We start from the raw sequence: 26,523 nt of genomic DNA, 5'->3' as shown, positions 1-26,523 counted from the left end.
GGCTTGCAACTCAGGGAAGTCCAACAGTGAACCCTTTCATCCTTAAAAGAAAACTGGAAATGCCCAGACAAACTGGCAAGAAACGTTAAGCAGTCTGTAGCTGGGAGACAAAGGGTGCCAGTGCTGACGCAGTACTAGTGCCACTTCAGGGAGAGCCACAGAGCAATTATCCTGGGCTTCCACTTTTTGAGAAATAATAACTTCAGGAAATCATCTCAATACAGTCAGGGAGGTGCAACTTATATAAAAATACTCACAGGGCTTAAAAAAAATCATAAATAAACATAGTGCAGTAAATTTTAAAGCCTGAACTCCAACATCTATTTCTTCAGAAAATATTCTAGCGCTATCTGAGCAATGCTTAAGTAGTTTGTGTGTAAGATGTCAGTACATGAATATGTGTGTGTGGAATGGCATTCACTGCTCAGGCAGATCCAACTACCTCTGTAACACAGCCATGTCCAAGAGTCCCTGAAGCAGAGCATGCCGCCTGCCTACAGCTACCCACGCAATGCAGAGGGCAGACAGCTTGCCAGCTCTCCACAGGGAGGAAGAAACGAGGACAATGCACAAGCTCAGTGCCTGGCTTCTGGAACCGAATGAAGAGTCAGTAAAAGTAGCTGGTGCCGTTGCCACGGCTGATTTTACATCTCCGTAACCAGGCAAGGAGCTTGCCTGAGTCAAGAAGTCTCATTTAACATTCTCAAGTGTGGGAGGGAGGGAGGCAAGAACTGTCACACGGTTTTAGCTGCCACCCCTGCCTGCCCTGACTGTCTGGTGTGGGATCCACCACAAAAGGGAGAAGCAGCAGGACACGTGGAAGAACTGAGAAGCAAGTAGCATGTCTGTACTCCCCTGCTTGGAGGTGAGAAGGTCAGAAGCTCTTACTGAAGAGTCTAGGGATACCAATAACAGCTCTGAACGCCACTCCTCTTCACAGATGCTGCAAGGACCCTCTGTGAGTGTCCCAAGGTTGCTATGATAAAAATCAGACTGGGCCAAAGCAGAGGGTATTTAAAACATCACCCATTCATTTCTTGTAGTTCTGGAGACCAGGTGTCCAAAATCACGGAGTTGGCATGGCTATATCCGCTGCAGGCTTCAAGGAAGGATCCTTTTACGTCTTTCAGCTTCTGGTGGCTGCTGGTATCCTTTGGTTTATGGCCACACCATTATAGTCTTTGGTCTTCATAAGGACTTCCTATGTCTATGGCTCTTCTTCTGTCTCTTTTAAGGGTGTCTTTCAATGAATTCAGGGGTCATCCAGAAAATCCAGAATGATCTTGTACTAAAATTCCTACTTGTAAAGTCCTTTTCTCCAAAAAAGGTTATATTCACAGCCAACTTCCTGGCCTAACAAGAAGCAGTAAGTGGGCATGTAGAGATTAAGGAGCCAAGTGTTCATCTCAAGGATCATAAAGCAATCAAACATGGCCACAATGATGGCCCACAGGCCCACACCACCCTTTATCCCCTTAGGTAACCTTTTCTTAATTCTTATGCTGAGTCCACACAGCCAATACAATGTGATGAGTGGCTCAAAAATAAACCCTTCATGAATAAAAACAATCTCCTTAACAGTTTATAGGATTGTCTCATATATGTACTCAAAGTTAAAAATTGGCCATCATATGTCACCAACAAATAAAATAAAAACACACTGGACTTTTAACATCTTTAAGTAGATGTATTCAATAATACACAGTACTTTCTTGGGTGGTGGGAGACCAGCCCTGAACTTCTCATCAAGAAGGGACTCTAAGTATAGGCATGGGCCCAGGCTGATAAGAGAGCCTGGAGAAGTGGCTATAATGCCTATGGCTCCTCTCTGTAAGATCACTTATTGTCCACAAGTGATGCTCCCTGAAAAACAAAACAAACAAAAACATCCAACTCTGGGGGACTACAGGAACTGATGGTGTGGTATCAGTTCCAAGTGGCTTTCTTTGGTTCTACGAGAGATGACATAACACCTGGATGTAGCTAGTTCTGCTTCTCTCATAAACTCTGCAGACAGTAGACCTGGCAATAATCAAAATAAAACCTTAACAGCAACTGGCACACAAGTAAACCAGGCCATAGCAGAACACGGATGGAGAGTCCTTAGGGAGTCTACAGGAAGGGAATGTGTGCATGGATACCAGGGACAAGAACATCTGACTGTCTCTACAGGGTACAGGTAGAATACATGAATCTCTCCAGCCTGGGGGTAGTATCACCATATCTATCTCACACAAGAACTATTCAAAACCACCATAATCATCTACCTTCCCTTTTCATCTTATTTTTATTCCTTCACCTTTCCCAGCCCCCATTAAAGGAGCAAAATCTATTCAAGAAAGAAACTGCAGCTAATAGGTAGGGTTTTGAGGCTCAATCCCACAGATGGGCAAACTCAAAGCCTGAAGGTCCTGACTTCTCAGACTTTGCAAAGAATCAAACATTATAATGTACTTCATAGAGCGCACAAATGTGTTCAATATATATGTTGGCAATTAATGTAAGAAGTTAGCGTTTTAGCTATCAGCCACGGACATGTGTGTTTGTGTGTGTACATACACATGTGCAGGCATCATAGCATACATACAGAGAGATATCAGAGGACAAACTGTGGGAGTTGGTTTTCTCCCTTCACCATGTGAGTGCTAAAGATCAAATTCAGGTCGTCAGGCTTGGTGGCAAGCACCCGTACCTATTGAGCTATCTTGCTGGCTCAGTTTTTTGTTTGTTTTCTCTTTTCTTGAGGTATTTTCTTACTATATATCTCTGGCTGGCATAAAACTCATGGAAACCCTTCTGCCCTAGTCTCTCAAGTATAAAGATTATAGGTACAAGTTACTATGTCTGATACATCCTATTCCACTTATATGGACACCCCCTATCCCCCAAAAGTATCATGGCTCTGGAATATTTATCAAGTCAGAGTTGGACTTATCAACAAAAGCTCTTAGGAGGTTAATTTAGTAACGATCACATTTTATAGACATAGAGTAAAAGGAATTACTAGTACACAGATTCTAATCCCAGTGGATTCCGAACACAAATGCAGTCTGTAAAGACCATTCAGTAGTGAACACTGGTAACTTTTGAGTGACACAGACCACTTGGGAAGTGCTCTCAAAAGAGATCTGTGCAGAGTTGGGATCTCATACTCTGTAGAGAGGTTTAACTAGCCAAGGCAAAAGACATGGCTGTCTCAGAACTCTCAGTCCTTGAAGACAGCAGCCCTAGAATCAGAGAACCCTAGCATGGTGGTCAAAGCAGTGACAGGAAGTGCCTACCAAAAGCAAGGCTACTAGTCCAGTTCTGCCAAATTTAAGAGAGATCTATGTGCAAAGGCCATTCATACAAACCATAGAGTTGGAAAGACCAAGAAGCTGGAGTCTGGTATCCAAGGCAAAAGGCATGCTTGCTTGGGAGCGGAGAGACAGAAACTGTGGTGGATAGCCCTGTGGTTGCTTGTATTTTGATGCAATTTCCACTCTCCTGGGAGGGACTGCGGATAAGGAGTGAGGTACTCACTCAGGTGACTTGAAAACCATCCCCTAATGAATAAAGGAGCCAATCACTGGTCGAGTAGGAGGGAGAAAGGAAGCAGGAGAGAGATAGGTCCTTTTTGGATGGGGACAGTGTGAGGACAAGATGTAGCTATTAGTGTCTTCCAGATTCTATGGCGGATCTGCCAGGATTAGCCATTGGAATATTTAGATTTAATATAGATACAAGATTAGTATTCTAGTTGTTTTGCCCAGAAATTGAGTTACCATTGTTTCTGAACTAAGTTTGTGTGGTGTTTTCCTTCCTGTGGCGGTTCTACTGGGTTCCAGAGAAAAAGGTACAATGGCAAAGCTTGGATTTGCCAGATGTGCACTAGAAAGGCCATGGGGGTTTTGAAGCATAGGGCTAGTGTGGTAGCGACCCGCCAGTGGGAACTTGATGAGCTAGGTTGAGAGATTTTGGAGCACTGAGTCTGAGAGTCTCCATGAGATAAAAACAGGTCGGCCATTGCCTGCTGGTGCTCGCATAGCCTGCCTGTCAGTACATAGCCAGCCAGCCCTCCAGGGTAGAGAGTAGCAGGGCATAGCGCAGGAACATGCCCATCTTTTTTAATATTTCCCGCAACAAGAAATAGGTGAAATGTCTCTCTTCCACCACACCCTGTTAATCTAATCCCGGCCTACTAAATGGTTCTATGCTACCCACATTCAGGGCAGATCTTTCTCATTCAGATCACTGACACACATGCAATTCTTCTCTGAAACATACTTGCACATCCATGATTTGCCAGTTCATTCAATCCAAACATGCTGACACCCAAAGTCCACCTTCAGAGGCAAGAGGCATACCTTAGGCAGAACAGTACTTCTCTTTTCTCTGGCTGTGGAGTTCTGCTCTGCACAGAACAATGATCAGACAGATGTAGCCTGGTAGAGCCCTGGGCCACATCCCTCTGGATATCATCAGTGCTGGGTATTGGGAGATTCAAGAACACACGACAGACCAGATCCAGCCCCACCTCTGAAAACTGCATATGCTATCACATGGGCCTTAGGAGACTGTAGGAGGAATTGGGACAGGGCAGGGACATGGCAGCATTTAGGCACATGCCTAGGGTAAGGGGGACATTTCCACATAAGCAAATAAGTTCTATTTTTGGATCTGATAGCAAAATGAGGCAGAAGATACTCCCAATTCTCACAGGCAGAGTTCAATCCACTCAGTCCCTAGCCTATACCTCCCTCTGAAACATGAGTGTAGCAAAGACAGAACAACTATGGGCTCGAGAACTTTCTTCTTTATCTGCCAGTACCAACTAAGATATCCTAGATAAGCCGGCCACCATTGAATACTTCTTGTAGAATCTAATAAATGCTTTCTTTATTGTATACGTTACATGTATGAAGAATGCCTGAAGGGTTTTTTCATCCAAAGACATACTGGTTTCCTTTTCATCTTTATCTCTCTTACCTAACTTGTTCCCTCTGAAAGGAAGAAAGAGGAAACAAGTTAGTCCAAGATATGGTGTGCTGCCATTTTCCTCTTGGGTGCCTGCATGCAGTCAACCGTCACTAACAGGGGTCAGAGCTATCACGGCAGAGTGGGCTGAGCCACAGGCACATCTAGCCAAACATATAGCCCAACTGTAAAGGGTCTGCCGACTGCTATTCATTTGACTTTATTCATTTGGATTCACACCTCTCTATCATATTCATGGATTTTATTTAACCCACACTTTGCCAGATTCTAGGTGAGATCTACTTGGTGAACTTAATAACCCCAGACTAGGAAAATTCACCATTTTCATTTTAATATACTTGGTTTTGGCATTATACATAGAAAAGTGGGCTCTCAGGCAGGAATGATGAGGACACTGAGGGTGGATATACAGATGGAAAAGCTCATGGAGCTGGAGTCCAAGCAGGAGTGGGGTACTAAATACTGAAGAGATTAATTAAGTCTGCTCCAATTACTGCAATTAAAGACCTCACTGCTTATTGGAAAGACCTGGACAAAGGGTCATCACAGCAGGTTCAAAACCTTGATGGGCGCTCTGCACACAGGTGACCACACTTACCAAAACACACCGGCCCGGCTCAAGGCTCCAGAGGGAACTCTCTGTGTTGATCTTGTGAGTGAGCTTCCCTTCCATGAGGACACGCTCTCCGTTCTCTTCCAACATGGCCACTCGGATGGAGCCACTGCTAAGGGCCACGGAGACCTGAGAACACAGCAGGAAAAAATCATCTTGCTTGTGAAGGTGGGAGCTACTGCATTCCAGCTGTGCATGGGCTCACCAAGCATCTCTGTGAAGGAAGCCATTCAAACCCTAGTCCATATTCCAAGCAACCTCCACAACACTTGACTTTCTACCCAAATATTTTCCCCTCTGCAGTGACAGAGACTGGTTCTCATGCTGGGAGGCAAGCAGAAGACATGAGAGGTGGGTGCTTCCTTCCATCTCCCTTATGACTGCCTAGACTGCCTCAGCTCAAGGTTTTGGAGGGAATCCTCAACATTGTTTCCAGGAGGATCTCTCCACTCCCCTCGCAAATGGCCACACAGACAGCCACTGGCAAGAGCACTCTCTCTGACCTCTTAAGGTTCTGGACCACTATGCCTAGAGTGGCTCACTCATAACTTTCTGGCAAAAGACAAATGTGGTTGGCCTCTTCTTTCCCTGAGCTGCTACAAAGGGTGTGACCATAGATAGCTTGGTCTTTGTTCAGGAGAGTAAAACCAATTCCTTCAGCTTTGTTTTTGTCTGGTTGTTTGTTTGTTTGAGACAGAGTCTTACTATGTAGCCTGGTCTGGAACTCACTACATTGATTAGGCTTGCTTTGAACTCACTCAGATCCTCCTAGCTCTGCTGCCTAAGTGGTGGGACTAAAGGCATGTGCCACCATGCTGGGCTTTTTACTTGGTTCTTCATAAAACCAGCCTCAGGGCCTGCTCTGGGCAGGGACTGTCTATGTGTCTACTTTGTTATCATGGGTCATCTCTTCCTGCCCTAAATATATGTGACTGGGAAGTGCTAGGAAAAGGTTAACTCTAACAACCCTAACCCTAACCATAAGCTCAATTAATTAGAAAAAAATATATATTTGTATTTGTTTCACTTTTCTTATTTTAAAAAGACATTCTTAGCAAGGCCGTGCTGCATGTCTTTAATCCCAGCACTTGGGAGTCAGAGGCAGGTAGATTTCTGAGTTCAAGGCCAGCCCCATCTACAGAGTTGAGTTCCAGGACAGCCAAGGCTACACAGAGAAATCCTGTCTAAGAACCACATAAAAAAAGACTTTCATTCTTTTTTGGAGTATCTGCCCAGATGTTAACTAGTCGAACCTCCTTACTCTGAAAATTTTGCACTACAGGTGTATTTGTATAATGTGCAATACTAAATAGACATTGGGGACAATTCAGATTCTTCTTCTAATGGGTTTATGAAGTTAAATTTCAGAGACTACCCAGTAAATGCTCATTAAGTGCTTCATTTTAGATGTGGGAGGGAGTGCTTTTAATTTTCTGAGTCAAGTACTATTTGCTAATGAATTCTGATAGTAAAACCTGTGTAGTTTTGTGTATATGTGTGTTAAGGGGTACATGTATGAGAGTGTGTGTGTGCCTATGTGTGAAAGCCAGAGACAATTTTGGATATTATTTTTCAAGAACCCATAGACCTTGTTTTTGAGCCAGGGTCTCACACTGGCATGGAACTTGCTAACTGAGCTAAGCTGGCTGGCCAGCAAGCCCCAGGAATCTGCCTGTCTCTGTCTCTCTAACTCTGGCATTATAAGTACTTGCCACCATATCTGAGTTTTTGCTCTTTTTATGACGGTTCTGAGAACTGAACTTAGGCCCTCATATTTACATGGTAAGCATTTTACCAGTTGAGCTATCCCTCCAGCCCCTAAATGCATTTTAAATACCCATCAACAAAAAAATTAAGCCCCACCCCCACTGGAAAGATGATTCAGTGATTAAGGACCCAGATTTGATTTTCAGCATCTACCCATATGGCAATTTACAACCATCTCTAACTCCAGTCTCATTCAGGGGATCTAACCTCCCCATCTAGCCTCCTTGGGCATCAGGCATGCATGTGATACAAACATACATGCAAGTAAAACACCCATGCACACAAAATGTAATAAAAATAAGGGGAGAAGAGTTTGGAAGAATTCCTTTATTAAAAAAAAAAGGGGGGGGGAGACTAACCATACATGAAAGTGATCCCACCTTATGCTCTCAGTGAAAATGCTTGTGCATGAAAAAGCATACTATGCGCATGCTTGGGGGAGGAGGTCATAGAAGGACTGCTCCAGAGGACACATGGCCCTAGTAAGAAAAGTTGTTACACAGTACTTGTCACAGCCACACTGCCAGGTTCAAGTGCAGACTCGGGGAGGCATCTTCTCATGGGACTTCAGGGACACTGTCTTGGGACTTCTCATGGGACTTATGGCACTGTCACCCCCTCTCTATATTTATTGTTAAAGTCTTTACCTGGATAGTCTTGCTGATTACAGTCTAGGCTCACTGTCCACCTTCTAACAGCCAAAGAGACAGAAGCAAATGTGGCATGGCTCATTCCTGATAATCATGTCAAATGTTGGCCAAATTAATCTAACTATGAATTTCTACTTGCAAACAAGACATGATACAGCCTTGGTACTACTTCCCAAGTACAAACTCACCTTAACAAACTCCCAGTAGTTTTATACAACATGCTCATTTCCAAATCTGGGTATGATTCTAACAGGAACTAACCAGTGTAATAAAATAAATACCCAAAGGAGGAACCAGGACAGAAAGAGACAGTGAAGGGAAGAATGGATGAGTGTCCAGAACATCTGTGAAAACAGAATGACACATGGCATAGATGCCATAGGCTGGGAGTCATTGCACACTGGCAGCTAGAAGCTCTGGCTAGGAGAAGGCAGGCACAGAAACCGCATATGTGAGAACAGCTTAGAGGCAGCCCAAGGGAACAGCTGGATCTGCAGAGGCAGCTTGCTTCAGAGGTTGACCATCATTCTGAGGAGCTGGTGTGATGGCCATGCTCCAGGTAAAATACTAATTCCTCAAACACAGAAACCACTAAGGCTTCATACCTTGTCAGGCAAACCTAACTGTCAATTCACTCAGTTGACAGATGATGGAAAGACAGACCTTTGAAATGCAACAGAAAAAACCATCTATAAAGCCCCACACTCAAGACAATGTGGGAAGATACTAAATATTAACAAGAAAAATAAATCTTGTAGGGAAATGAGAGTTGTAGCTTATGAAAAATGCAACATAAAGGAAAAAAGCTAAAAAGCAAAACCAAAAATAATAGACTTAATCAGGAAAAAAATTTTTTAAATAGTTCCAGTTTATAACTTTGCTTGACCAAGGAAACTGAAAAAGAACTAAAAACATAATTGCAAAAAATACATAAATAAAATTTCAAGAGAAAGGCTAGAAAAAAGACAAATCAGATCAATTTATTTAAAAATGAGTAGTCCAGAAATTCTAATAATCTAATTCTCTGGAAGTGTAAGAAACTATTCCTTTCTGTTGAAAAGAATCCCTGAGAGCTGAACAGAATGAAAACAGGATGACTTAGACTCATGTACTTTGATAACATTGAGTGTTTTTCAGAAGGTCCTATTAGTACTATAAAAGACATGATAAAGTTTACTCACAAAGATCCCAAGTAGATGAGACATGCAGAATCAGTAACACTGTAAGAAATAGGAGAGGGTCACATTGAGATGCTCAGCTGATAATGATTCTGTTGCTAAGCCTGATGATCTGAGTTCTATTACAGAGACCCACAAGGTGAAAGAGAGAACCAATTCCTGCAAGCTGTCCTCTGACCTCCACACACGATGGCATGTATGTGTGGATAGATAGATAGATAGATAGATAGATAGATAGATAGATAGATAGATAGATAGACAGACAATGTAATTTAAAAATTAAAATGGCTTTGGCACACACTCAAACTGAAGTAAAGGTTAAAAATAAATACATCTTAAAACATACAAGATCTCTCTCATACATATCACTTCAGTGAGGAAAAAACCTAAATGAGAAAACTAGAAGTACTTTTCAACCAGGATGCAAACACTGTAACGTGTTAATCTCGGAGTGCAAGGCACAACTGGAAACAAATCACTCATGCTGGAGTCACAGGTGAGAAAGTCAAGAAGAAAGTTGATTTCTGGACAACACAGAGTATGACTAACTCAGTAACTTGAAGGTCATGAGGAAAGTACATTGTTTTTGACAATATAGAAAAAACGCAGTAAGAAATCTATAAAAAAAATAAAATTATAAGAGAAATTCCTAACTCAAAAGTATGTCAGTAAAAATGGTGAAGGGGCTCCTAAAAAGTCTTCTTCTATATGTGCTTCAAAAGTATGACACAATCTGTCAGCATTCCACTATGCACTTTAGAAACTAACCAGGGAAAGCTACAGAAGAAACCCAGTAAGCTCTGTGACCTCCTACTTTGCCCTAAACCCATCCTCTCTGCCCTGAGCAGCTCCAATTCTCACTGAACTAGTCACCATCAAAAGAAACTCCATTCTCCAAGCGTTGTATAACCTACTGAAGGGTGCTTAGAAGACCCCACCAACGAAAGGGTGTGTATTGGGGTGTGTATGTGGATGCACACCTGGATGTAAAGTTGTTTTCAAAAACCTTTTTCCCCCGGCCTGGTGGTGGTGGCGCACGCCTTTATTCCCAGCACTTGGGAGGCAGAGGCAGGCAGATTTCTGAGTTTGAGGCCAGCCTGGTCTACAGAGTGAGTTCCAGGACAGCCAGGGCTACACAGAGAAACCCTGTCTTGAAAAACAAAAACAAATAATAGCACTGTGTTACACTAGAAAACACTGGAACTATATAAATCTCATCAGGAAACCACCTAAAAAGAAGGAAAAATACGTAGATTCAGGAATATGGTTATATAGAAAACTATAAAAATTACTGGAGAAACCTGGTCTACCAAAGAAGCTGTTGCCACACTTCAAACAAAGTTAAAGAAACCGGTTGTCTGCACTGCACTGAAACTGGGCCTTGAAGATGCTCAAAGAGTCTCTCTCACAAACATGCAAAGGAAGCACCAGGACACAGAGGGACAGACTTGCCTGGGTACTATGTAGCAGTGAAATCTGAGGTCACATAATAAAGTCAGGCACAGAGTACAGAGAGGAGACTGCATGAGATCTCAAAAACAAAAAACAAACAACAATAAAACTCCAGAACACTGGCAACCTAATGAGAAAGTGTGGGTGACAGCCATATTGTTTATGGAATCCTTTCACTAGTGTTTCCACGGGAGGGGGCGGGCGGGGAGGGGGGGAGAGAATGTCCCATTAATGATAGACAAATCCATCATTCTGATCTGCCATGAAAATGTTAATGTAGGGGTTATATTTTTGATCCAAACACAACCTCAACATATCAGCCCCTTGCTGAGGACATGATTTCATTTGTCAACGCCACATACATATGGGTGGCATATTAATCTCATCACACAGACAGACACTGCATCATCTCATAATTTTAAGCGATGATATTCATAACTATTACAGTACACTTTTTAAATGCTCATATTTTATTACTACATACTGTTAATCTCTTATTGAGCCCACTTTATACATTAAACTTTATCATATGAGTGTTGCATAAAGAAAATGCATCATATATAGATTTTGGTGCCATCTCTGGTTTTAAATATTCCTTAGGGGATATATCCTGAGGATAACACACACATACACACACATCACAACCCACAACACACCACAAAACATTGCTCCTCTCTATCCACAGGGAGCTCCTGAAAAAGAGCAACAACTTAGAAAAATGGGGAAGCTGAGAGAGAACAAACTCATAGAAATATAATTTCACACTGAATCTAAATATTACTTTTTAAATGTTGTTGCTTGCAACAGTCTTCCTAGATAGTCCAGCTGTCTGTGTCCAAAGTGTTGGTTTTACAAGCATGCACTTTTCACAGCCCACTAGATACTATGATGATATTTTTCACCTAACCTTCAAAAGGCCCAGCAATCTGAGGAAGAGCACTGTCAACAAGTTTGTTAAAAAGAAGCTCCTGGGGCTGGAGAGATGGTTCAATAGTTAAGAGCACTGACTGCTCTTCCAGAGGTCCTGAGTTCCATTCCCAGCAACTGCATGGTGGCTCACAGCCATCTATAATGGGATCTGATGCCCTCTTCTGGTATTCTGAAGAGAGTAATAGTGTACTCACATATATAAAATAAATAAATATTAAAAAAAAAAAAAAAAAAGCTCCTGTACATCCTAGTGGGCAATCATATAGATTTAGTACAGTACTACAAAGGGAGTTTTGCAGTAATTACAAAAACATACCTTTGGTCTTGCAACTGCACTTTACAGAATTTATTCATATGGAAATGCACAGATGCAAAACAAAATGTTTTGGAGCACTGCTGTTTACTACAGGAGCCACCATGACTTCAGTATAGTTTAATAATCACCCTGTTGCTCAAAGCGTGCAAAAGCAGAGGATGGAAATTCTTAGTGCCAGGGGCAGCCACCCAAACTGGAAGACTAAGGACAGTGAGGTGTACCAAGGAGGGGCCCTTGAGGCATGGAGATAAACAAGTGACCAGAACTGCCCTGATGGTGCCAGATGAACAATGGGTAGTAGCAACAGGGGCATCTAAGTAGAATTTATCATCTGTGCTAAAAACAGGAATGCAGAATTACATATTTATATTTGATTATGCATGCCTCTGCTAAAGTAGACCCCAAAGCAGTTAGCAATAAGATCTCACAGTACAAGAGGCACAAAGTCAGGTCTGGGACTTTCCAATGGTTACAGTTACACTTGTGACAAATAGTATGCTGTACATTCAAAAATTACATTTTGAATACATTAGGTAAATTTAAATGCAGCCTAATAGCTTTTCTATTATGAAAATTTCTTGCAATAAAGTCTTTCTACTTTTTAATTTATTTTTGTTTTTGTTAATTTTGAGACAGGGTCTCTCTATTTAGCCCTGCTGTCCTCAAATTCACAGATATCAACCTGCCTCTGCCCCTCAAGTGTTGGGAGCCATCATGCCCCACTATCTTCCTACATTTTTCTGCAGAGCAATTGTAATAACGAATGCTGTGTGTTAAAGCTTTCAACACAGTTTTCAGTACCTGCATCGAGCTCAGGAGAATGCAACCACAAGTCAAAGCTTAGGAGGGCAAGAGCCATACAAATCCTGTCTGAGGACCAAATCTATTCCAAGAGGCTCTTGGTGTGAGGTCAGAGATAACTTAGGGATGTAACAGGTCCTGAGTACCCACAGCCCTGAGAGAAAAGAAAATCAGGAGACGGGTTCACTAGTTACTCAGCAATATTCAATAATGACTTTGTGATAAAATCCTAGCATTTTCCATTCAAAAGAAGTCAAAACAAGGTGACTGTGAGCCTGGTTTCTGGTCCCCACTCCAGAGCCATCTCAGCAGAAAGTTTTCTTATGTGAAAAACAAAACCTCACAGAGTCTACTCTTCAGGGTACTACATTTTACGGTGCCATGAGAAGTCAGCACGCTGACTGAAGTGAGCAACCATGGAGTTACAGCTCTTCACCTCTGCTCTCAGGGGTTCCATAAGAAAGGAAGACAAGTATGCTGCTCCCCCTGTGCAGCAGAGAACAGGTAAGCAAAGACTATGGTGAACAAGAGACCAGACAATGCTCACTGAGGCAGATGAGAAGCTTCACAAGAGGAATCTTTCAGATAGCCAGAAGAACCATTGTTTAAAATCTTGTATGGAAAATAAGAAACTTCCTATTTCCCCTGAAGAACATAATGCACTTGGTAAACACTCCATTCATTCTCCACTACCCTTGAAAGGCTGGCATGCTCACATTTACTTCCTCAGAAAGAAGATGAATGAAGACAGCTTAGGAGGCAACTCAGCACTGAGCTAGCTACACTGGAGAACAGAGGGCCTAGGCTCTGTGCAATGCTCCCTCCTTTAAGCTTGTCTCACACCCAAGGAAACTACACAGGGCCTCTTCACCCCCAACCAGAACCAACTCTGGCTCAATCTAACAAAGCTGATGCAATCGTGGTTGCTACCATGATTAGATCTGATGGATGCCAGAGACAAACCAAAAATAAAATACTGCTGACAGGCAACTGTGACAGGTACACTTAGGGAACAACTGGAAAGGAACCAGTCAAGAAGTGCAACTCTGAGGAAAAGCCCTTAGGCCAGTGGAACCCAAGAGACACAAAAGAAACTTATTTCACAGATTTAAGAGAGGCTTGCCAAAACTCTTACAAATCATAAGAAACTAATAGACCAAGATGTTCTTACAGTTTTAAGTAAACATACTGCACAGTAAGCATATGCGGTTCCTTTACCTCCCATCCTCCCTCCCCCATTAGTCTTTGTTCTACTAACAGCTTCATTTTCACTTTCATATCACACGTGTATGCGTATGATTTTATGTATGTACATAAAATATAGGACTACAAAGAAGAAGCATGTATCTGCCTGAGACTACCTTAACTTGCCAGATGTGATACGTTCCCGCCAAGCACACAACTGTACTTTATGGTTGTAAGACTTTCATTGTGGTCTCTATCACGCATCTCTCTCCACTCTCTGCTCTGTGATTCCTTGCTTAGGCCCACGTCGTGGCTGCTGTGACCATGCTGCCTGAGCCCCTGCTGTTATCCTGACACAGGGCCTTCGGCCAGTACCTAGAGTGCTTCAGCTGAGTCAGATGCAAGACTTACTTCTCTGGTTTTGTCCAGTATTTATGTTGTTGTTATTTTGAGAAACCTCCACACTGACTTCACAGGGTTACGACTAGTTCAGGTTCCCACCAGCAGTGTGTAAGAGTTCCCTTTACTCCATGCCCCCCCCCCCCCCAGCATTTGTTATCTTCTTAATAACTGTCACTCTGGCTGTAATGAAATAAAATCCCAATGTATTAACAATGTATTTGTTTTCTTTAGACTAGTTCTCACTATAAAGCTATGGCTGGCTTGGAGTTCACAGAGATTCACCGGCCTCTGCTTCTGAGGTATTGTGTGTGGCTACTACCCAATGCAGCTTTGATTTGCATTTATATGAAGGCTGCTGAAACATTTTTTATGATTATTAACAATTCATGTTTAGTGCCAGCCTCAGGGACTGTCAGTGACTCAGCCTGTTTCATCAGTCTGACTGTTTGATTTCTTGTTGTTTGGTTGGGTTTTTAAAAAATTCCTTGTATATTCCAGATATTGGTCTTCTGTCCATAGCATAACTAGCAATTGCCTCCCATTCTGTAGGCTGTCTCTTCACTCAATTAGCTGCTTTCTTGGCTGTGTAGAAGGGTTTTAATTACATGCGATCCTATTTGTCAATGTTGGTCTTATTATTTCCAAGTGAAGGGAGACCCACTCAGAAAGTTCTTGCCTGTGCCTACTTCTTGAAGTGTTTTCCCTACTTTTTCCTCTAACAGTTTCACAGGTTCAGGTCTTATATCAAACATACCAGGGATTTGTAAAACAAGTTTGTGATATTGTTAAGCATAGCATGGAGAAATATTATTAAGGAGAAAAAGAAAATTTCTTACCATGTGTGAAATAAAGACATTCACAGGTAAAGCAACATCAGTAGGTGTCACAAAATGCCAACATTAAAATTGGCAGCAGAACTGGAAAGCTGCTCACCCCACCACAGTGCTTTAAAGAAAGAAGCTAAGCCTCCTTTGGGTGGGATAGCTTTAATTCTTAGCTGGGCTCCCCTAAGTATACAGTAGTTTCTGTGTGGTGGGCTAAAGGACTGAGTCACTGAGATGGGCACTCCAACATCTGTGCTGAACATACACAAACCATCAGTTTGCTAACCATTACTGCCTATGCAATAACAGGGACAAATGTTCGATGCCAGCAATCTATCTAGGTAACACCACTTGGGCCATGTGCTATGACAATGTCCACAGAAGAATGAGCCAGATCCAGGGTTAGTTAGTAAAAGCAGGACTGCATCACCATCGAGATCAAAACAAATACATAAGAGAGATATGAGTCTAAACTACATGGTGTGGTAGCAACTCTGAGCCAGTATATCTGAAGCCTATGTCCCTAGAAGCTGTCTGGGTTACTAACACAGTTCTTCTGAGTAACAGAAAAAAGAAACTAATTTTAAACTGGGCCTACTATGAAGCCTTTCAGAGAAACCTTCAGAGATGAGGTTCTTCCCTTGAGCATCTGAGTTCAACTCCCAGCATTCATGTCAGGTAACTTACAACGACCTTTAACTCCAGCTACAAGGGATACAATACCCTCCTTCTGGCCTTCGTGAGCATCTACACTCACATGTTTATATGTGTGGGGGTTTGAATGAGTATGGCACCGAAAGACTATAGGGAGGGGCACCATTAGGAAGTTAGAGTAGGTGTAGTCTTAGTGGAGAAAGTGTGTCCCTGTGGAAGAGGGTTTAGAGGTCTCCTATGCTCAAACTATGTTCAGTGTGGCTCATAGTCACTTCTGCTGGCTGTGGATCAAAATGCAGACCTCTCAGCTTCTTCTCCAGCATCATGTCTGTCTGTGTGCTACCATGCTACCTGCTATGATGATAATGACTGAACCTCTGAAACTCTAAGCCAACTCCAATGAAATGTTTTCTTTTATAAGACTTGCCATGGTCATGATGTCTCTTCACAGCAACTAAACCTTAACAAACCAAAGATATATGTATAATTTAAAATAAAATTTTAAATTTTAAATAGCTTATTAAATTTATTTTGTATAAGGGGATATATATTCGCGCGCGCGCGCGCGCGCGCGCGCGCGCGTGTGTGTGTGTGTGTGTGTGTGTGTGTGTGTGTGTGTGTGTGTGTGTTCCAGAGATTGATGTTGGGTATCTTTCTCTATTTTGTTCACTTATTTTGTGACAGGGTCTCTTATTGAATCTGAAGCGTTGATTCAACTATGCTGGCTAACTGGTAAATCCTCAGTATCCTTCTGTTTCTGCCACCCTAGCACTGGAATTACAGGCAAACAGTATGGCTTAAGTCTTTGCATATGTGTACTGGGGATCTGAACTCGGATCCTTGTGCTCACAGAGCATGTACTTTATCGACTGAAGTATCTCCCCTGGCCCTTAAATTTGTTTAGAATTTATTAGTGCTCTTACCACAAAATGAGCTGGAAGACAAAACCTGATCCACTAATATCAAAGAAGATGTTAAGCAGGCAACTTGGGAAAGGATATCAGCACCTGCTCCTGTACTGGCATATTTTTTCCACAAGTTGGGAGGAGCAAAGGTGGTAGGAGTAAGAAGAGGAAGAAGGAGGAGAAGCTGAGAGAGAGAGAAGGAGGGTGGGGGGACATGGCAGTGTACATTCGAGTGTCTCTACCAGCCAAAGGTAGTTGATATATCTAGGTTGGGTATTGGATTACACTTCTGATTGTGTGGGCATCTTGTTATTGAGCATTACCAAACATATAAAGCCTTTGGATAATCTAAGCATTAGAGTCTCATTCTACTGGGCCTGCTTGGATGGCGGATGTTCTGGGCCCAGTCCAGCTTTGTGGAGACAGTGTGGAAGATTGGCAGGGCTATCTCCCACACTGGTCTTGTGGGTGGCAGGGCCAGTGTTTCTGGCTAGCCATTTCTAGCTGGGGTGTGCCCGTGGCCTCTGGCCGCTCCAGCTATGGAGCACTTGGCTTCAGGCTGCGGAGCATGGCGGCTTGAGCTAGGCATAGCCGCTGTCGCTTAGATGGTTGCCACTTAGATGGTCACCCACACAGCCCCTTTTTAAAAAATATTACCACAACATGCTCCAGCCATCCAAAATAGACAAAGGTGAACTGAGCTTTATGGACTGTCAATATGTGGGATGGAGAGTGACATCTAAGTTGTCCCCAATGTCAGAGCAAACTGTCCCCTAAAAAACAAGTATAACTCAACTTCCATGTTACACATTCCACATAAGCCTGTGATCCATTAAATCAGGAATTTATAGAGGTGAGACCCAGACAGAAGTCTAAGCTTAGAAACAGATACATCTGAACCAAAACACAGTATTTATCCAGCAGGTCTTCTACTCAATAGGTTTCTAAATATTTATTCATGTATTTTATGTATGGGTGCTTTGTCTGCATGTACTTCTGTATACCAGAAGACTACATTAGGCAGTGAGATATATGGGTGTTGGGAATTGAACTCGGGACCATTGGAAGAGCAGTGAGTGCTTTTAACCACTGAACTATCTCTCCAGTCCCCTCAAATAGGTTATCTAAAAGCCCTGTTTGGGTGTAACAAGGGAGCCAACACTGGGTAATTTAGTCATTTCTCCCAGCCTTAATCTCATCTATAAAACACAGGATTGTTTTATATATTTAAGGTTCTTTTGAAGTTTAAAATAAGGAAAGATTCTGGTACATGTCAAGCTTTGTTATAATGTGGACTCAAATTCTGTTATATCCTATTTGAATCTGTTACCTGAGATTATTTTAAGCAAATCCTGTTTATTTATAACAACCTATAATAATGTTATTTCTACCAAAGTTTTCTAAATAAACCTCTTTCCCTCCAAAAAATTAGGTCCTAAACAGAAGTTTCAGAAATCACCCTAAATTGGTAATGTCACAGCTATACATAACTGACATAGCTCCTGCCCTATGGAAGAACCACAGGACATAAGCCAAGATATTAATTTGGGCCGGGCTGTGGTAGCGCACGCCTTTAATCCCAGCACTTGGGAGGCAGAGGCAGGTGGATTTCTGAGTTTGAGGCCAGCCTGGTCTACAGAGTGAGTTCCAGGACAGCCAGGGCTACACAGAGAAACCCTGTCTTGAAACCCCCCCCCCAAAATATATATATATATATATATATATATATATATATATATATATATATATATATATATATGTATGTATTAATTTGGTCACTGTAGCCTAGATTTGTATGTGTATGTATGTGGTAGTGGCCATCCATGTACATCCCTACTCTATTACTCTTTGCCTTATTCCTTAGAAATAGGACATCTCACAGAACTAAGAGGTCAGCTGTTGGGCTATCCTCCTATGTGCACCCTCTACAGTATTAGGAATATGTAGCCCCACCCAGCTTGCTTGTCTATGGACTTGCATTCAGGTGACTAATCTCCCTATCCTATACTTCTTTGCTTTGCCTCAGGACTGGCTGGAACTGCAATGGGTTCCATACATTATCTGGTACCCATTTGGGACACAATTTGGGAGGCTGAGGGCGGGTGGTTATAGGGAGTGTTTATATCTGAAGAAGAGAATAAACGTTGTCAACAGAGGGAGAAAATGTATACATCATAGAAGTTGTGCCAGAGGAAGTAGAACTATCCTTCCATGAGCACCCTGAAGTGACAGGCCTGGCCAATGAAACTGAGCACTGACAAAGTAGGTACATCAAGTAATACCAAATCTGGACCTCACAGAAATGGGATGTCCTCTGGTAACCTCTGGCCAACATCAGCAAAGAAGTGTGTGAACAGGAACTGTTTTCCTGTGTTATTATCTTACTGTCTTAGGACAGTTTCAGTATTTATTTACCTCCAAAGTACACAAAAGGGCTCTGCTGCCCTATTCTGTGTGGAACACAGGTCTCATACCAGTAAACAGACATGACAGTCAACATGCAAGGCACCTTAGCCCTCACTGTGAAGTCAGCTAGCTGGAGTTTTCTTAGGGAAGCTGAAGGTAGACTTTGCTAAAGGTAATGTTTGGATCTGTTCTTGAAAACCAACAGAGTAGCTGTCTACAAGGAGACCAAAAAAATGTCCGAGTCTTTCTAAGAGTCTAGGACATCAAATGTGAGCTTTTCTCCAGATTATGGCTGCTCAGACTAAGAATAGGGCTCACTGTCCCCAGGGAAACTTGAAGACCAGGTGAAAAGGGCTACCAAAGAAGCAAAGGCCAAGGACAGCAAAGGCACCACCCCCTGGGGGACAAGATCCGAAAACCAATCCTAGCTCTCTTGAAATCTACCAGCTTTTTGCCTGGAGCTCAGACTGGCTGCAGCGAAGCCCCTGCCCACAAGCTGTTACCTGCTTCCCCTTCACCACATGCTTGGGCACTGGCACCCTGACCTCCAGGTCAGTATAGTCTTGCGACCAGGTGTAGTTCTCACGGATGGCACCGTTGTAACTGTCAGGATTTTTCTGGAACTGCTCCTGAATCCTGAGAAAGAACAGGAAAATTAAGATGCACCAGAGAAATCCCAGAGCAGCTTCACATGTGCTAGTTCTATGTCTTGAAGAAATATCTCTCTCTGTGTATCTCTCTGTCTCTCTGTCTCTGTCTCTGTCTCTCTCTCTCTCTCTCTCTCTCTCACACACACACACACACACACACACACACACACACACACACACGATAAGGTCTGCTAAGGTCTCTTTTGGAGCAATTTCCTTGGTGACACTTATATGTGGTCTCCCAGGAAATCACAGTTCTGCTTGTTGTCAGTTCAGAACCAGCCCTGTAAAGTAGACAAACAGCTTGGTTAAGAAAATCCCTGGCTCATGAGCACTGGGTGTGTCTGATGAACTGCTAAGTAGAACTTACCCTTTTCAAACAGTCAAAAAAACTCCATCCTGCAGCTGCTTTACTTCAATCCTAACCCAACACTAAGCCTCTCTTTCCTCCTAGTAAGTAAATCAAAGCCACAAAGACTGCATTAAAACTGCACATCATTAGTAAAAGGTCAGCAATTCATTTAATGAGATGAGAAAAAAAAAAAAAAAAAAAACCTAGTCAACCAAATCCTATTATGTACCTTGTATTACAAACCTAGTCCAGGTACAAAAAGGCCTAGCCAGGAAGCAGATGTTGAAGATAAATACAAAATCTGTCATAAAATTTAGCTATGTTAAATCATATAAATGCCTTAAAGATGAGTCTAGACTAACAAGTCCACTAAGTGAGTAGATCTAATTCACAGATAAAAGCCGTTGTCTAGAGAAGGTAGCAGAATATTCTCAAGCAGATGTGGCTCAGCAGTCACCCTTAAGAGTCTTCTCAAACAGCAACAGACAAACTGAGGCAGGCAGGGAATTCCACACACTGTTAGGTATGTCTGTGGTTCTGCTCATTCCGGGAAGCATGAAGTTGCAGTGGTGGCTTACACCTTTAATCCCAGCACTTGGGAGGACACGAAGTTGCAAGTGCCTACATTTGTCTTGACACAGAAACAAGACCAGGATTGGGGAAAGGGTAATTAAAGAGGACATGGTTTTCTACTCAAGTTTTAAGAATATCTTGGGGCTGAAAAGATGGCTCAGTGATTTAAGAGCACTGGCTGCTCTTTCAGAGGACCAGGGTTAAATTCCCAACACTGAAATGGCAGCTCACAACTCCCTATAACAACAGTTCCAGGGGATTCAACACCCTTACACAGATACACACACACACACACACACACACACACACACACACAGGCAAACACCAATGCCTATAAAATTAAAGAATCATTTTTAAAAAAGAATACTTTTACTCATGGTATGTGTACTTTTGTGTCTGTATTATTTAAGAGACTGGGCCTCTAACATGGCCTGAAATCTCAGGGCTGGATAAGAGAAGGCTTCTGAAGGTAAATTGTGCCCTATCAAATGATATCCTTGAGTCTTGACCCCTAAAGCCTCAAAAGTGATTCAGGTCAATTAAGATGGGCCCTCACCCACCATGACCATTGTTCTTCAAGTGGAGACTCTGAACACACACTTATCAAGGAAAGGGATGTAAAGGTGGCTATGAAGAACAGGCAGAGATCAGAATGATAGAACAAGAACTGTGGGCCAGAAGGATCCTTCTTCCCTACAGCTTCAGGAGTGAGAGCCAGCCCACACCTGATCCCAGATATCTGTTATTTAAGCTTTGATGTCAGCACAAGCAAGGTAGCTAAGGAAATTCACTTCCAACACACGTGACTTAAAACTTCAGCACTCAATACTGTGAAGATCAATCAGCATGGACACCAACTCAAGACCGTCTGAGGGAAGCACTGTGCAGCACAGAGAACACACAGGAACTGAGAGCCACAGAGGACACCTGGCTTGATGATTTGACAAAGCAGAGCAAGATGAAGGCACCAAAACAAGGAAAACATCCAGAACACGTGAAGTATTTACTGTAGACTAGTGGTATGGGAAACCTTTCAACACAACAACAACAACAAAACCTGAAGGGGTTAAAAAGGATATACAACTTCTACATACGGTATTGTCTCAGCTTTTAGAAAGAGGAAATGAGCATACATGCATAAGCAGGTTTGATTTTTGTGATAAGAGGGGATCTGGCCTCTTTGCTTCCTTAGGTAATATCCAAATTCTCTACAATATGCAAACATTTTAGCCAAGAGAATGCCAACTACTTCTACAAGCACAGACTGGAGTGAAGATGTACCCGTGGCCCTGGATCCAGTGCAGTAGCCTCAACCCAGCCCCTAAAGTCTCCTGAAATGAGTACAAAGAAACAAGAACAGCAAACAGTGCTGCCCAGCAGGTCAACAAGCTTCCACCCAGCCCTCCCACGTGAACCCCACTGGTAGTACTAGGCTCACACTGGACATGGGCACACATGAATATGGAGTGGTATCTATGAAAATTAAAACAACAACAGGGTAACAGTGGCTACTTCTACAGCTGGGAAGTAGGGAGAAACAGATCCCTCTCCACTGACAGCCCTATCAATATTACCATGTTAAAATAGACAAAACTATGAAAACAAGGCTAGAGAGAGATGGCTCAGCAGTTAAAAAGTACTTCTTGTTCTTGCAGAGGAACTGGTGCCACATGGTGGTTCATAACTATCTGTGACTCCAATTCTATGGAATCCAACATGGTGCAGTAACAAAAGCAAAACACTAGTACACATAAAATAAATATTTTTAAAAGAATATAAAAATATAAATGAATACCTTTACACATGAAATTAAAACCAAAATGGCCCTAGCACTTCACAGAGATCAGTGACTAAGTACAAAGAAGAGCCTGGATTAGCTAGGAAAAGGGCTCTGGATGGCTGCTCTAAATTAGCTCCTCATGCAAACATCGGTATGGCATATAAACTCAATTCTTCAGCAAAAAGGCTGCCAGTCTCTGCCTGACCCCTTATCAGGTCCTCAAGCTCTGCATGCCTACTAGGGTCTCTCTATTTGTTGCCTGGGACCTGCTGGTCTATCTTCTTCCCACTATGTCCAGACAGACCCCAGGTACCCTAGCATGGGCCTCACAGCAGGCAGGAAAATTCCTCCTAAAACAGCCCTACCAGGTTGCTTGTTGCTTTTTATAGCACTCTGAATTCACATTCTCTTTAAATAAAGTTGATTATTTCCAGCCAACAGTATGTAAAAATGTGTCCTGTCAAGTGCAGGTGGCTCTGAGCCCCACCCAGCAAATCCAAGGCCACCCCTGCAGCTGTGGGCCTGCAGCAGGAGGCGGGGGAGGAGGGATGAGCAGCAGAGCTTCAGCATCAGGGTGGGAGTGAGACGGTGAGTCAGCAACCAAGTCTCACTGCAGCTCCCACTCTGTTGCTGAGGAGCACGGGACAAGAAGGCTCTTGACAAAGGAAAAGAGAACACAGGGTCGACATCCTGCTGGGCACTATGGGCCACAAGCTCTAAGTCTCCTTGAAGACACAACAGTTTTGACTGCTAAACAATTCCTAGTAGGCCTAGGCACCAAAGTGGGGCAAGCCAGGAAACTAGAATCACCTGAGTGTGGCAGATACTGTCACGAGGAACCATCACTGTCTCAGGGAATAGGAACAAGACTCACGCCTGGGCAGGAGCCCAACCTACTTTGTCAGCTTGAAGCCATCACTCAAACCAAAAGGACCTCTCTCCTTCTGTTTGCTGTTGTGGAGGGGCTAAACCCTCACTGAACTAACCTCAAGCTTCTCCTTTAGTTTGTTTTTTAAAAACCAAAGGCTCAGAGACAATTTGGGGTTTAGAATAACTAGTAAAACATATGTAAAAAGGTAAAAAAGGAGACTAAATCCTTAACCTAAAGGTTTCTGTACAAGATAGAATCCCAAACTCAACGGGATTATATGCATTGCCCTCATTTCTTTCCCAAGAAAGGGTGAATACAGGAGGCATTTGTTACAAGATGGAAGGGAGCTGGGGGATTGGCTTCCCAAGGTCCCAGCACAGCAGAGGTGGAGTTCAGCTGCAGGTCACCCCTCTCCCTAGGGGAGCAGAGCCAGTCTTTTACTTCTCTTACCAATACTATCCAGGATCCTGCATAACATGCTCAAAGATCATTGACTCTGTGCTTGGCTGACAATGTCCACCACCCTTGCCAGCCTCAGTCAATCCAGATATGTTGACTCCACACTCCTATGACTGTCCATTTGGTCATCAGAAGAGGGATCATATGTATGTGCTATGGTCTGAAAACTATGTCCTTCCAAAATTCATGTGTCCAGTTGCCCATGACAGCTTCAGAAAGTGGGATTTGGAAAGGCTGGTGAAAGGGATGCAGCCCCACGAATTCTCATTCATCTCTGACTATTGTCCTTATTAAAAGGCCCTTAAAGAGACCCCTTGCTTTTTCACCATATGAAAACATAGAAAACATTGTATGTGAGGAGCATACACATCAAACACTCAATCTGCCAATGACTGGATAGTAAACTTCCAGCATCTGAAATTCAGAAACAGATTCTTGTTATAAACCAACCAGTCTATGGCTTTTTGTTATAGCAGCCTGAATAGGCTGAGACAAAGCATATGCACACACACAGCACCAATGTAATATGTGCACATGTGGAGTACATCTGTGGATAGACATGCCACAGGTATGAGGGAGTAAGCAGAAGGTAGCTGTTCCCAACTTTATGTGTTCTGTGTCTCTGTCTGTCTCTGTCTGCGCCTCCCCCGCTCCCCCTCCCCCCAAGCCAGTGTGACCATGTGGACCTCAACAACTTTCTGGGCTATGACTTCATCAAGGTATTCATGATTATCAGTCATCAGAGTCCTCTTTCCCATTCTCCTTCTATAAAGGATTCTTCCTTCTCTTGTTAACTCCTCCCTGACAGTACTCAATTTTGCCTAAGTCCTTTACAACTGGTGGAGATCCAGTAACTTTTCTTCTGGGTTCATTATTGCTGAGACTTTATAAAACAGACACAGTTAGAAAAATAGCTTACTCACTGTCCTGCTCCAGAGCCCTTACACTCTAACCCGCCAGGCTCTAAGCCTGGGTTTAGGCCCTTCTCTTCTGGAGAACCTGTGTTCAATTCCCAGCACCCAAAACTGTGTCTAAACTCTAGTTCCAGGGGAATCTGATAACTTCTGCTAGCCTCCACAGGCATCAGGTATACAAGTAGTGCACAGACATATATGCAGGCAAAACACCCATACACATAAAATAAAAACAAATTTTAAAAAAGAAGAAAAGTGTCTGTTCTGGGCTCCTTTTCAGACATTTCAGAAAAATGGACTATTCTGAGCAATCTAGAAGATGATCTACAATAGGAATATTTTGGGTTTTGAATAAGTGAATTTATTGTTTATAAGTCAAAGTAAAGGGAAAAATGAAAGAAATGGATGGATAGATAAGTAGACAAAACAGGAAAATACCATCAAATCAGACTCTCAAACACCCAGCAGAAATTAACTGGGAACTCCTAAAGGCAGCCACCTCAAGTTCCCAATAGAGTCTTGGGAAGAGCAGAAAGAGGCTTCCAAACAAAAGACCAAATAATAACAGAAAAATACTGCCATCAAGTTGGAGGCTTACAAACATCCAGCAGGAAGTCACAGAGGAAGCTCCATCAAACCAGCCTGATAGAGCTCCCCATCAGGAATAACATTCAAAGCAGAGTGTCCTGTTGGGTGAGGTTTCCAAGAAAAAGAACAGGCAGCAATGTTGGACACTCACAACATCTGACAGAAATTGACTAAGGAAGCTGAGGCACAGTCAGGTGGAGTTCCTAACTGAGCTTTCTCTCATGGCTGACTGTCCAGCTTCTCCCTTCCACAGGAGGCACTTTTACGTCATGGAATGAAGAATAGAAGAAACATTGGTCGGCAACAGTTCAACTTCTAGATATTCATGAGGTGGCATTTCACTTATGGGCTGTCTTGCTTATTTTTCTCTCTCTGTCTCAAAGTTAGGGGAGCCAGCCAGTAAGGATTTTCTTGGAGGATACAATACATAAAAATACTGGGTCTGAATCAGAGGGTAGCAACACCATCCCCAAAAACCAGTTTCTTGTGTGTTCAAACAACACACGACAATTTCCAATATAACGTACGTTACATTCACTGAAAGCCATTAAGTTTCCAAATCATCAGTGATCTTAGTGACAGAGTATAATTCATTCTAAAATTCATTAATAAATGTTCTTTTCTCTTAAGGTAAATAGAACCAATTTCATAAGGTAAATTCAACCCCGTCAGAAATCCAGAATGACTGAGTTAACTATAATTGTGGGAAGCACAAAGCATAGCTTCTCAACCTTAGCCAATTTATAGAGACCTCTGAACACCTAGGCACTCCCTCTACTACAAAACGTTGGAGCATCTGTTCTTCTACCTTCTGGCCCAGGATCATCTGACAGACCTTAGTGCTGCAGAATTATTAAGAGCTGATTACTCTGTCTAGGCAGATATAATCAGTCGACTATTCTGCAAATGTGTCCTTTTCTGGAGGGTAATTTGTCTGTAGATGGAAAGAGACAATTCTTGTCTAGTGGCTGTCTCACCACAACTGGAGTAATTCCAAAGATGCTCAATTTCTTCAGACAGGGAGGCAGATGTTCACGTATCTCCACCAATTAAAGATAGTTGATATATCTAGGTTGGGTAGTGGGTTACACCTCTGATTGAGCATTACCAAACTTATAAAGCCTTTGATTAACATTTTTAAAAAAGTGTATAAATGCAAAAAGGAAAAGGGGGCATGGGATAGGGGTTTTCTAAGGGGGGAATGGGGAAAGGGGATGCCATCTGAAGTGTAAATGAAATATCAAAAAAAAATATTAGACAATCAATTCGCTCCTAA

General features: G+C 42.6%; 1 protein-coding gene across 2 annotated transcripts in view; it reads right to left on the bottom strand.

Moving 5' to 3' along the window:
* Window positions 1–26,523, bottom strand: part of Nudcd3 (NudC domain containing 3) — an 85,437-nt gene that overhangs the window by 14,190 nt on the left and 44,724 nt on the right. For both annotated transcript variants that reach the window (XR_013111763.1, XM_034508679.3), the window contains exons 3-4: window positions 19,564–19,696; window positions 5,576–5,719 (exon numbers count right to left, since the gene is read on the bottom strand). Coding sequence is in view for 1 of the 2 variants with exons in the window: in XM_034508679.3 (XP_034364570.1) it covers window positions 5,576–5,719; window positions 19,564–19,696 (277 nt within the window). In the remaining variant the exon portion in view is untranslated. The remainder of the gene's footprint in view (window positions 1–5,575; window positions 5,720–19,563; window positions 19,697–26,523) is intronic.

The sequence above is a fragment of the Arvicanthis niloticus genome, chromosome 7 (genome assembly GCF_011762505.2).
Source record: "Arvicanthis niloticus isolate mArvNil1 chromosome 7, mArvNil1.pat.X, whole genome shotgun sequence".
NCBI lineage: Eukaryota > Metazoa > Chordata > Mammalia > Rodentia > Muridae > Arvicanthis > Arvicanthis niloticus.
This window is presented reverse-complemented; position numbering and strand designations above follow the sequence as displayed.